Source organism: Pelophylax lessonae (assembly GCF_965119305.1).
Source record: "Pelophylax lessonae genome assembly, chromosome: 6".
Lineage (NCBI taxonomy): Eukaryota > Metazoa > Chordata > Amphibia > Anura > Ranidae > Pelophylax > Pelophylax lessonae.
This window is the reverse complement of record NC_138773.1, coordinates 279768763-279781624: the sequence shown is the minus strand read 5'-3', so window position 1 is coordinate 279781624 and position 12862 is coordinate 279768763. Positions and strand designations below refer to the sequence as shown.

General features: G+C 44.2%; 1 protein-coding gene across 1 annotated transcript in view; it reads left to right on the top strand.

Moving 5' to 3' along the window:
- Positions 1 to 12862, top strand: part of RIF1 (replication timing regulatory factor 1) — a 68748-nt gene that overhangs the window by 38155 nt on the left and 17731 nt on the right. Inside the window, exons 17-27 of the mRNA XM_082262409.1 lie at positions 178 to 251; positions 385 to 565; positions 3755 to 3862; positions 3958 to 4104; positions 4261 to 4360; positions 4444 to 4720; positions 5364 to 5403; positions 5510 to 5712; positions 7237 to 7336; positions 7484 to 7615; positions 8845 to 8984. Coding sequence (XP_082118535.1) covers positions 178 to 251; positions 385 to 565; positions 3755 to 3862; positions 3958 to 4104; positions 4261 to 4360; positions 4444 to 4720; positions 5364 to 5403; positions 5510 to 5712; positions 7237 to 7336; positions 7484 to 7615; positions 8845 to 8984 — 1502 coding nt within the window. The remainder of the gene's footprint in view (positions 1 to 177; positions 252 to 384; positions 566 to 3754; positions 3863 to 3957; positions 4105 to 4260; positions 4361 to 4443; positions 4721 to 5363; positions 5404 to 5509; positions 5713 to 7236; positions 7337 to 7483; positions 7616 to 8844; positions 8985 to 12862) is intronic.

Below are 12862 nucleotides of genomic sequence, written 5' to 3'. Positions count from 1 at the left end.
GTATGTATGGCTGTATGTATATGTGTGTATATTTGTAGTATTTTAGATGTATTGGTCTTTAAAAAGGGTGCTATGTGGCTCCTGTTGTGTTCAATCACTTATTTAAGCCTGTTGACCTATTGAAACGTCATGCATGACAGATCATCCATCTTATTCAGTATCTTTTTGTTTACCTAGGGAACTCCAGCTCTCTTTCTAATACAGCTTCACTTTCATGCAGGAATTCTGGAACATGGCGTTACTGAGGAAAAGTAATTATTGTATTCTCTCTAGTGCTTTACCTTTTTTATTATAGTCAACCATGTATGATTGTTGCGTGATTATTTTATTTAGTTGATCATTTCTGTTGTCCTTTTTTTTTTTTTTTCCCACTGAACAAAACAGATTCTTTGTAAACTTCGAAACACTTGTAAGTTACGTCTTCTCTGGTCCTACCTCACCTTTGGCGTTTTGCGAGTCTGTTCTTGGTGAATTGAATCAGGGTGCCAAGTTGCTAGAAAACAAAGAATTGCTTTGGCGTATTTGGAGTATTCTGATTAATCCACTGACTGAAAAAGTTAATCAGGTAAAATCTAATGGTATTCTTAGCTTCTAGTTAATGTTTGGTATTGGGTATAAAGTAAAATGCTTACAGTATTTTTTTGGTTATGCCTGTAGCTATCACTTTTACTTTTCCTGGATTAGATGGGTTTTACATACACTGCGACTAGGCTTAGAACTGGCTGAAAATACACTGCACCAAAAGTAGTGATTGCACTGCAACTGGATTGCATGTTACTATTGTACCATGCGGGCAAATGCACTGCATTTGCGACTTGCATTTGGGCAGTCATTTTTGCACTGCTATCTGCTGCAGTTCGCAAAAGCAGTGCGAGAAACTGTCAGGGATCGGTCTCCTGCTCCGCGTTCTAGTGTGAACGAGCCCTAACTTCTTGGCTTTTTTGCAGAAGAGTAGTGCTTTTTTGAAGAGATTAACAGAATGTCAATAGTCTGGCATATATGTGGGAAGTGTCAGCCAACACTTCTCATGCTCAGCTATCCTCTGAACCAATATAGAAAATGTTCTCTAAACATCCCATGTCATGGAAAGACGTGGTAAACATCAGTCCCGGTTTGCTGTGACATTCTGTTCTGTGAATGAACACAATGTGATATAGAGAGCATACCTTTTCAGTACATAGCAGTGCTGCAGGCGAGAGGAAAGCAGAGTACTCCCTGCCCTCTAAATCTAAAGTGTAATATCTGATAATGGCCAGTTGTATTTTACTTTAAAATGTATGCTTTGCATTATAACTACTAGGAATCTAGAATGTAATAAAGAGCACATTCAGTGACTTCTACAGTGACTAACAGGCTGCTACTATTACAGGTTTGTGAGCTGAGATTATTCTGCATGGAACAAAGGAGGGAGGGGGAGAAGGGAGGAGAAAAGCGGCTCTGTGTGTTGTGTGAAGTTTCGGAACAAGCACGAAAGCCACAAAGTCTGAGGACTCTCCCTGATTGCCTGAGACGGCAGCAGACTCCATTGGCTCCCACTGCTGTCAATCAGTGAGCTATTGAGAGGAGAGAGAATGGAGCGGGACCGAGCCGCGGCTCCATGTATGAATGGACACAAAGCAGTGGCTCGGGTGCCCCATAGCAAGCTGCTTGCTGTGGGGGGCACTCGGCAGGAGGGGTCAGGAGTGCTGATGAGGGACCCGAGAAGAGGAGGATCCGGGTTGCTCTGTGCAAAACCACTACACAGAGCAAGAAGGAAATGTTCATTTTTAAACAGAAAAAAAGACTTTATTATCCCTTTCCCTTTTAATGAAAATTGCTTTGTTCTTCATAATCAACACATGTGAATGTGCCCTAAGAAGGTAGTGCCATACAACGCTTTTGAATGTTTTACGGGTGTATAGGGAAAGCGCTGCCCAACTCTTCATGGGGTTGTGAAAATTGCCACTTTGTAAATATGAATATTCAAATAGATCTTCTGGGTATGAAACCTGCTTGATTTGAATCCACCAATTCTCTCATCTATTAAATCTGAGGTAAAACCTTACCCATAATTTTGAAATTAATAAGGGAAATGGAACAGTGTGAGTTGCATTTAGTGGGGTATTTTCCTGGTGTCAGTAGAAGTACCATTAAGGCCTCCCACATATTGTCAGGGATGAGCCCTTAGGCCTGGTTCACACTACCGTGGCTCTGCGAGCTTTGTTTTGTGCTGACACGGCAGCCCATTTCTTTGAATGGGCTGCCGTGATTCTGAAAAAGCAGGAAAAGGTCTCTGCATAATTTTCTGTGCGGGTGGTTGCAGCTGCAGGAAAGAGTGTGGACCTGCATAGGAACCACCTGCACAAGTGTGAACCAGGCCACAATCTTAACCACTTGCCGACCGCCGCATGACTATTTACTGCGGCAGTCAGCCCCCTATAGGCAAAACGACTTAGGGCTACGTCGCTCGCCCACGAGCCTCCAGGGGCGAGCGCCGCCGGAGGTGCGCTCCCGCTCGTTCACTAACCTCCTCGCGCGAGTGACCGGCGGCTCCGATGTCCGCCGATCACTTGCGATCTCCTGTTGGAGAGGGAGAAAGGCAGGCAGCTAATGTAAACAAAGCCAAAGCCGCCTGTCATTCTCCCTGGTGTAACAGCAGAGACTATACGATCCTGCTATGTAGGATCGTATGTCTCTGTGGTTACATCACAAGCCACGCCCCCCACAGATAGAATCACGCCCCTAGGGATACATTTAACCCACTGATCACCAATAAAGTTAACCCCTTCCCTGCCAGTGTAATTTTTACAGAACAGTGCATATTTATAGCACTGATTACTGTAGTAATGTCACTGGCAACCCCAAAAGTGTCAAATGTCAGTCAAGGGTCCGATCTGTCCGCCGCAATGTCGCAGTCCTGCAAAAAAAATCGCAGATCACCGCCATTACTAGTAAGAAAATAAAACAATAAAAATGACCTAAATCTTTCCCGTAGTTAGTAGAAGCGATAACTTTTGCGCAAACCAATCAAAATACGCTTATTGCAATTTTTTTTTTTATTGATTTTTTTTTTTTCCAAACATATGTAGCAGTAAACAAATTGGCCTAAAATGTTAAATTTAGATTTTTACATTTTTTTGGGGGGGATTTTCATATAAAAAAATGTGAAAAATATTGTTTTTTCATAATGGTTGCTCTTCTTTTGTTTATAGCGCAAAAAGTAAAAAGCGCACAGGTGATCAAATGCCACCAAAAGAAAGCTCGGTTTGTGGGGGAAAAAAGACGTCCATTTCATTTAGGTACAGCGTCGCACGACCGCGCAATTGTCCATTAAAGTCACGCAGTGCCGAATCGCAAAATTGGCCCTGGTCTTTGAGCAGCCAAATCCTCCGGGGCTTAAGTGGTTAAAGCAGAGCTGCTCCAACAAAAAGGGGAAGCTCTGCTTGTTCGCACCCTACGATTTAACCCCCCCCCCCCCCCCCCCCAATCAACTGCCACATTTGGCACTTTTTGGGGGGAAGTGAATACCTGTCAAAACCAGGTACCTTCTCCCATTTCCAGGTAAGATCTATGAAATTCCCGGCCCCTTCTCCTTCTCTCTGTCCCCCCTTAGTGTTCTCCCAAGTTTTCTCATATTTTGCTTAAAATATTTAAGCATTTTTTTGCAGGCACTGTTTTTTTTTTCATGTGGTTCTGTTTGTCCTAGCAAATCCAGTTCGAGTCCAGGTTACATTTAATAATTTTTTATTTTTTTTTTGTCAATGTCTTGTTTCAGACTAATGAAGTAAACCAAGGCGATGCCCTAGAACACAACTTTAGCGCCATGCACAGTTCTTTAATGCTACCTATAAATCACATCTTCCCAGTCTTGTCCTTTCCACAGGTAAATGGTACAATACATTTCGTATTAAGTGAATACATCAGCTAGTACACTTGCATGATACAGAATGTAAACTGGCCTGTTGATTTCTGTTGCAGCCCACTGTGAAGACTTTGATGCGTACTTGGTCTGAATTGTATAAAACATTTGCCCGCTGTGCTTCATTGGTTACTACAACGGATGAGAATGTGTGCTGTGAGGAGCTCTGCTCTCGGATACTTACAGCACTTGGGGATCAGCTAGTGGTAAGCCTGATGTATTTATCTTTTCTATTTGTATTGATGTTCAACCATATTTTAGTGTAATATAAGACAACTGCTATCTACAGAAGTGTTGTGTGATTTTAAGTTTGCTATGGTTTTAAATAATGTAAACACTGATCAGGCGTATCTCATTTTTAGAGTTTCTTCCTTCTGGAAAGGATTGTTCAAGTTGTTACAGTTATTGTGGATTCTGTCAACTTCTCCCCGTATAGCACAAAATTCCAACCCAAAACAAAAGGTGAGACCTGGCTTCATGCAGTGGCCTTCATAAAAGCTGAAGAGTACAGAAATGGTGATCTATAAAATCTTGTCTAATTTCAGCTCCTCACACTCCAACTGATTGGGCAAAAAAGAAGAAAGGGCCCCTGGGAAATCTAAATTCTTTAATAAAACTACTTGTGAGAGTAACTGAAGAATTTCACACTTTGTGCTCTGATCAGTCCCAGGTTGAGGCAAATGCTTCAATGTTGTCTTCCATGGGATCATCTATTCTGAACACCTTGTCTGTCTGCATCAGCCATGTCAGTTTACCTTCCATACTTAAGACAGTATTTTCACTACTGGCAAAGCCTATTGCTGTGTTCTACGCAAAGACAAAGTGAGTGCAAAATATATATTGTGCTTAATCTATTTTATATTGGTTTGTGTTTTTCAAAATTTAGCTGTAGGAAATTACAGAAAAATGTCCTGTGATCTGAAACGTTTGTAGTTTGCTGCTCCATACTTTTTGACTTCCAGTGATCCTAAGAAGCCTTTCATTGTAACCCAGATGACCATTTTATCCTGAGTGCCTGGTTTAGAAGAAAAGCTAGGTTTCCCCAAAACTTCCTGTTTTTGGTGAACTCAGCCAGGCATTGCTTTTCTATGTAGGTCTTCCACGGGCAATGTCCCCCCCCCCCCCCCCAGGATTTACACATGCTTGTCAGCTGTAGTGCTTTTTTTACACTAAATTATGGACTTCAGCTGGATATAGCTTCAATGTTTTATTTTATTTTTGGGTAGTCCTTTTTTTAAGGCTTTTTGTTTTGAAATAAAAACTAGAAGCTTTCCAAAGTCTGACATCTGCCCTGAAGCATCGGTCCAGTTAGCCGTCAACCTTCAATATCTGTGCATATGATCAAAATAAAAAAACAATGACTTGCAGCTCAGGATCTTTTGAAATATTTTTAAATGTTTAATTTGTCAACACATCCTTTTCTATAAATTTTATTCTCTAAATTGTATCTGTTCCTTTTTATTAGGTCCGACTCTCCAAAAGTGTACAGTTCTCTAAGCAGTAAGGTGAAGTCCTGTTTTTTTTTTCCTCTGTTGGGCTAGCATGTCTGTTGTCCATGATTATATAATAAACCCTACTATCTTGTGTACTTATTTATCTCTTCATTCATAGTTGGATAAACTTCTTGGTGAGTTGCTCTCCTGTTTGGGCTCTCGATACACTGGATCCTATGACAACGATCTGCTTGAAGCGCTATCGCCTTTGCTCTGCGCCATATTTCTGCACAAGAACAAACAGTTCCGCAATCAGGCTGCACAATTTTGGAATGGGTCCTTTGCTAAGGCAGCCACGTTGGTTTATCCAGATGAACTCAAGTAAGTATTTTAACGGACTTGTTCTTACCAGCTTCGTTTGAGCAACATTTCCTTATGCAGCCTGAACGTATAGCCAAAGTAACGTGCCTTATGTTCTATTGTGTCAGTTCACACCAAGTTTAAAAAAAAAAACAGGGTAGGTTGCATATTTGCGCATCTCCTTGTGATGAGCTTGAGTTAATTGTAATGGTCTGCCAAGCAAAAATGTTCTAAAGTGTTACTAAACCCACAACAGTAAAATCAGTCTGTATATGCAGTAAAGCATGCTTGTTATACTCTGTGGAACCTAAGGGGTTAACCCACTGCATTGTGTAGTCTGTTTGATCCTGTCTTCTCTGATCCTCCCCTTTTTACTGTCCCCAATCCATTTGCTGATCTGATCATCTGTGTACTGTGGGAGACCATATATTGTGAATGCAGGGTTTAGTAACCCTTTAAGGGCAGATATATGTAGCATTTAATTCCTGGAATCCATCTGCCCTTAGGCCAAGCCTGCGCGTAAAACTGTTTGCTTAGCTGAAAGCTCCTCCTTCTCTCCTGAAGACTTCTGGCGATGTATGACCTTATTTTGCTTAGGCTCGAAACTAGGAAGTCACTGAAAAAAATAAAAACTGTTTAAAACAAGCAACTGTACTATACCTTCCTATCCATTTACTAATCATAGCGGCATAAGGATTAAAAATGGTTGCGGATCCACAATAGATGTGGATCATAGTGCAGTGTAATGGCACTTATCCACTGCAAGTACCGGCTCGGCTCTACTCGGCCCTGCTTGGCCCGGTTTGCTTTTCCACTGCTGGTACCGCATGGTACGGTGATGGAACGGTTCGGTACGGTTTATGGTTTGCTTTTCCACTAAAGTAGTACTAAAGTTAAGTGGGTGGGATAACAATGATTCTCTGACCAATCAGTGGCTAGTAGTGACTGCATGCAAAGGATGTGGGATATGGTACTGGTATGGTACCTCTTGGAACCACAATCGAGGTGGTACTGTTTTAGAGAGCCGTACCATTTGGTTCCATGCAGTGGAAAAGTGCCACCGTACCGAACCGTTCCTACACGTTACCATGCGGTACCAGCAGTGGAAAAGCACAAAAGCGAGCCGAACCGTTCGGTTCCATGCAGTGGAAAAGCGCCTTAAGGCTCCCGGACAGTCTTCTTGTGCCTGTATCTACATATGGGCTTTTACAAAGCTAGAGGAAGAATGAATGAACTAGAAGCATGCTAAAAAGTGCTATTGTAGGCCTGTTCTCAATGAAAGTACATCTGACGTCTTGGTAGATATGATTTGTAGTTTTTTTTTTTAATTATAGTGGGCGGAGCCTCATACAGCCCCACAGTTTTTTTCAAAAAGTGACAGCGGGGATAGGTTCTCTTGCCCGCTGTCATTACCGAAGGTGAAATTATCCTTTTATAGTTGTATATCCTGCAAAGCAGCGCTGTCGTCGTAAATTCATGAATGCACTTAATAAAATTGTTGAAACAATATCTTTTTTTTTTTTTTTTTTTTTTTTTTTTTAATAGACCTGTTTTAAGTCAAGTTAAAATAAAAACTCCTCTCCTGTTACCTGGCTTCACCTTTACGACTACAGCCGAGGAGTCAAGTGGCCCCTATTCTGATAATGTAAGTATATTGTAATATCTTCTATATAGTCTGCCTATCCAAATGTTTTCCTTACGTAAGCTAGCCATGTAGTGGAATGCCTACTGTATCCGGATTTAAATTTGGTTTTCCATGCAGGAGGGTTTACTGCTTTTATTTTTGCTGCAGATGGAAAACTCTCAGCTGGGAACAAAGGTTAGCGGTATTGAGGTAAAATCCACTGGGAAAAGAGACTCCCTGCTGGCCAGAGCAGAAGAGCTTAAAAATAAAAGCACTCCAACAAAAATCCCACAAGCCAAGGTAATTTGTATAAAAATGTGTATTTTTATAGATCATGGTCTGTTTTGCTGACAGACTACAAAGAAGTTGCAAAGATAATGTCTCACCACATAGCATTTACACACAAGTAGTAAGTAAACAGTAGAATTAATTGCAGAATAGATTGACTGGTTTCAGCGTGTCTGTCCTCGGGGCGAAAAAGTGGTTAACAACTTAGTTTCTGCAAAATTAGATCACTGGGCAAAAGCCATTATTTGCTTGCCTAAAAACTTTCCACAAATGTACTTGTATACAGTATTGTATATTTTCTGCCTTTATTAAAATTTTAACCCAGGTTTATTTGCTTAGCTTGCCAAGATCCTTGTTTTGTTAGTGTCTTTTAAAGGCTGCAGTATTGCATACAAGAACACACATAGGAATACAAGTGCTTTTTCATTTAAAAAAATGCAGATTCTCATATTTGATGCATGCTCCTCAGGGCCCAATGACAATTCGTATATTTGATTGTTATACTGACTTAAAGTGGTTGTAAACCTCAGACCTGAAATATGAATATATAATCATTTCAAATCTGATCCCTCTGTGTTGTCAACTATGAGCACTAAGTGTCATTTGTTCCTCTATCAGCATGAATCACTTCTGACAAGTTTTCCTGACACCAAGAGAAAAAAGGTGACGGGAGGGACCTCCAGCTGATAGCCTCAGCTCTGTTCCACTGAGCTGTGTAGAGAAGGGGGGGGTCTGTCCCTTCCCTCCAATTTCTTTTGTTTTTTACCTGCACGCTCAGACAAGCTTTTTAAATTCTGCACTTTGAAAGCATGTAGAAAAGACTGCAGACAAGAGGTACAACTTGTGTAGGAGGATTTGTATCATCACTAAGTATCACCTGAGGCCAGTCACCTCACTGGCTACATGTAAAGGTTTACAACCACTTTAATGCAGTGTTTTGAAACCTTGACCTAGAATAAGTATGTAGATATGATTTCTAACTTTCCCGGTAGGCTTGCTTGGTTTAGAACAGTGGCTTAGTTCAGAACCAGAGGGTCAGTAAAACAGCCAGGCAACATGCATTTTCAAAAATGCCAGCAATTTTCTTTTAGAAAAGGTACTTATGACTGGGAGATCTCATTATTCCAGTAAGTGAGCCCAGCTCATCAGACTGTGCTTGTAACTGAGCTTCACTTTTAAAGAGACTGACTCTATTACTGACTGTCTTTGTTTTAAACTGATTGCAATTATGTTTTAAATAGTTAAAACTGGAGTTTTCTTCCCCGAATACCAAAAAGAAAATCTTGGAAGAGGAGCAGTCAATTGACTTTGTATTTATCCCTCCTGAAGCTAAAGAGAGAGTTCTTACAGAACATCAGAAGGAAGTCCTTCGCACTAAAAGGTTAGTTAGTGGGATATGGACATAAACGTGCGTGTGACAGTGACTAAGGGGAGGATCTCTCTCCAGCTATGTTTGCTCAAGACTTCTCAGACTGTTTTATAATCAATCAGCTGCTGGTGGATTAATGCTGGATTTCTGATAATCTTTTGCTCTCTAATCTGGCAGTAAGCCTGGTGTCTTCACAATTAAAAAATTGGGCATTTCTCTTTCATTGACAGACACAGCTTCAGATCTTCAGAACTATTGGGTTATACTGCCCCCTACAGGAGTAGGACACTAGGCAGAAAGTCTGGCTACGCCTATGAGCAGTCCCAGGGGGTAATACTCCCTCTTTCTGCTATAGCCACAATTTTTTTAAATTCGCCTGGATTTTTCCTGTGAGATCTACAATCAACTGCTAGACTGGGCGACAGGCTAGATAATTCAGATCCAGTAGTCACCCCAGTCAGCTAGGTCAGGTGCGACAGAGCCCCACTGGACATGGGCTGGCCAGTGGGATAAACACCTTGTGAAGTCGCATACGACCTGGTCACGGCCCGAGTCGCAGCGTTCCTTCTGGCCAACAGTCCCCGATTTCAATGGGTAGGGGTTCTGTCTGGAGCAGTGCCGCCCTTGTTCCTGGTATGGGGAGTAGCTCCCCCTGTAGCTTTTGGGGTGGTTGTGTGCCCTTCCTTGGGTTCGTCTGACCCCCTGGTTCCCCTTCTTTCCCATCAGCCATCCCCTCTTGTCATCTGTCCCCCATTCTACCCCCCCTCCCCCACATGTGTTGGGGCTGTTTGGATGATCTAATCCACCTCCTTGGGAGGGGGCAGGGCTCTATGCTGGCGATGGGGGCTGGTAGGGTGCGCCGCCAGCGTTTGGATGATCGACCGGGAGGGGGGGTTGTAAGTGCACCTACAGGAGTAGGAAAGTAGGCAAAAAAAGTAGTAGTCTGGCTTTGCCTATGGGCAGTCCCAGGGGGTATACTCCCTCTCGCTGCTATATGCACTCCCTTTAATTACAAGCAGTGTCAGAAGAATTAAAACTCCACAGAGGGGTGGGTGCTGCGTCCATCAATGAACATCAGAGAAGATTTTTAGGGAAGTCAAAAATCCCATTTTCTCTTTTGTTCATTGACAGACAGTTTCAGATCTACATAACCATTAGGACGTCCCAAAGCAGTGTTTAACATGAGGGGTGGGAACAGCAAAAAAATTCCCAAGGTTAAAACCACCAACCAGGCAAAAGGAGCTTGCCTGAAAAAATACCCCCTCGAAGAGGATCAGGTCCTCTAAACAGCAGCCTGCAAATCCTTGGTGAAGATCTGAAGCTAGATGAGAATCACAATTTTTTTGCTTAGAATAAAGATCACGATTCTCGGCGTAACATCTTTCACATTATACAAAAAAATTTGGGCTTTTTTTTTTTTTTCATTAAAGTGTATTTCTCTTACGTCCTCCGACAGTCGCCGCCTCTTCATATTCGTCACAATGGGGTATTAGACTTTGCTCCGAAGGAGTAGCTAGGCAACAGAATATGTTAACATTAAAGCTTTTAACATATCCCACCCACAGGGGGTGGTCCCCTCAGTCAATACCCTCCTACTTCCTGCAACCATATCTCAGTTTCAATGTCTAGCTTGTCAGGAGTAGCTGGATCTCTCTATGCTGGGGCATTTTGCCTCAGCCTTTCTCTTCTTTTTTGATTTTTTGTTTGAGTTTTTTTCTCTCTTTACTTAGCTGTTCTTTTTGTCAGCATTAGTTCTTCTGATGAAGAGGATTCGTGCGGGCTGGGTCTCGGGCTGATCCCCCTGGTCGCGGGTCAGTGGCTTCCCAGCCTGCCATCGAGCGTTCAGCCAGGTAACGCTCCTGGCACGGTGAACGACCCATCCCTGTTCGGTGTAGGGAAGATTGGTTAGGTGGCTACCGCACTGGACGCTGTGCGGTTTCTTAACCCCGATTTTGTGCGTCCTGGATGCGACTCTCCCTGCCTCGTGTGCAGCGGCTTGTTCGCCTGTGCGGGTTCCCCACGCCATTAAGAGGTAAGTGTATCTATGTGGGGACCTGTCTGTCAGGGGGGGTGTCAGCCTGGGACTGTGTAACCTGCCTCTGTTCACACTGTTTGACTCCCTATCGCTCTGGCTGCACGCTGGGGGCTGCAGGGGGGGGGGGGGCTGTGTGGCACGGTCTGTGTCAGCCTGTGTAAGGTGTGAAGGGCTGTGTGCTGTGGGGCATGTTTTTGTCATGTTTGGGGCACAATACAGCGATCGCTGCGGCGATCCGCCATGTTTTTTTTACATGGGTGGTGTTATACTGCATCACAGTAGTGGGGGAGCGGCGGTTTCGGCGCCAAACGGCGCCATTTTGCCTGCGCTCGCTCCAGCCGCATGTTTCACTGCGGGCGGCCATTTTCTTGTAGCCTTCCATAGGCTTTAATAGAGCGCCCTGATTTCATCACTTCCTCTTTCCTGGGTGCACCGATCGAGGCGGCAGTAGGCAGCAGGGGTCTCCTCAGGTTTTATCCTTCTGTTCTTCCTATATCCATTGCCTGTGTTCAGTTTTATCCCTGTGGGGGTCTCATTGTGCTTGTGTGTGTGTGCGGTGGGCTGCGCTCGCCGCACTTGTTAAAGGGGCAGTTACCCTTTATTCTCCGGCATATTTTTTTGGGGCAATGGATTCTCAGGAGGGCAAATTTCCTGCCACCTTGGTGGGAAGCCAGGGGACTGCTGTTTCCCCCCCAGGGGGGGATTTAGCCGAAGTGGTGGCTAACCTTGCTGCTCAGGTGCAGATGCTGGTGGCTGCTCAATCCACTAAAAGACCCAGAGTTTCTATTTCCTCTGATTCTGAGGGTGAGGGTGATGGGGCGGCTATGGCTGGGGTCTCCTTATCAGGGTCCCGTTCCTCCCTGGATCTCGTGGGGTCCGAGGTGGAGGCTGAGGTTGAAGGGGTTGATAATTCTCCCCCTGGCTCGCCTGAAGAGCTTGCAATCATGGATGAATTGGTTGCTTCTATAAAACAAACACTGCGTTTGCAGGATGAACTGTGTCCTCCCGCTGCCCTGGCGGCTTATGGGACGCAGAAAAGACGCAAGACATCGCAGGTCTTTCCCTGCACTGATGATTTTCAGCTCGCTGTTAAGGAACAATGGCGCAATTTACACAAACCTTTTGCTGTGCCAAGTAGGTTCAGGCTGTGTTATCCTTTCACGCCTGCCACTGATGAACGGTGGTGTGTGCCACCCCCGGTGGATCACGCAATTGCGGTTTTGAACAAATCCACTGCGATTCCTGCAGAGGATACCCCGGTGTTCCGAGATGCCACGGATAGGAGAATGGAGTCTCTTGCCCGTCATACTTCTGTTACGGGTTCGATGCTTAAAGCTCTGTTTGCCTCTCTTATGGCAGCCCAGGCTGTCGCAAGTTGGACGCAGGTGCTTAGGCGCGTCCTAGTGGCTGATTCGGCCTCGCCGGCGACATTGGATATGGTGGATCAAATACATCAGGGTGTCATGTACCTGTGTGATGCGGACTTGGACTTAGTGCCGTTGGCTGCACGTGTACAAAGCGTGACGGTGTTGTCTCGCCGCCTGGTTTGGTTGAAGTGTTGGTCGGTGGACCAATCTTCGCGCAAGACCTTAGCCAATCTGCCTTATGATGGATCTCGCCTTTTTGGGGAGTCCTTGGACGTTGATAAAGGGGATCACTGGCAGTAAGAGCACTCTCTTGCCCCACTTCCCCAAGGCTAAGGGGGCTCCTGGTAAGAAGCATACTCATTTTCGGCCTCCTCAGGGGTCCTTTCGTGCCTTTCGGTCGCACTACAAGGGCAAACCGTTCAAGGGTCAATGCTCCCAAAAGAAGCCGTGGTCTGGTAAAAAGAGGTCCGGACCCGCTGCCCATAACA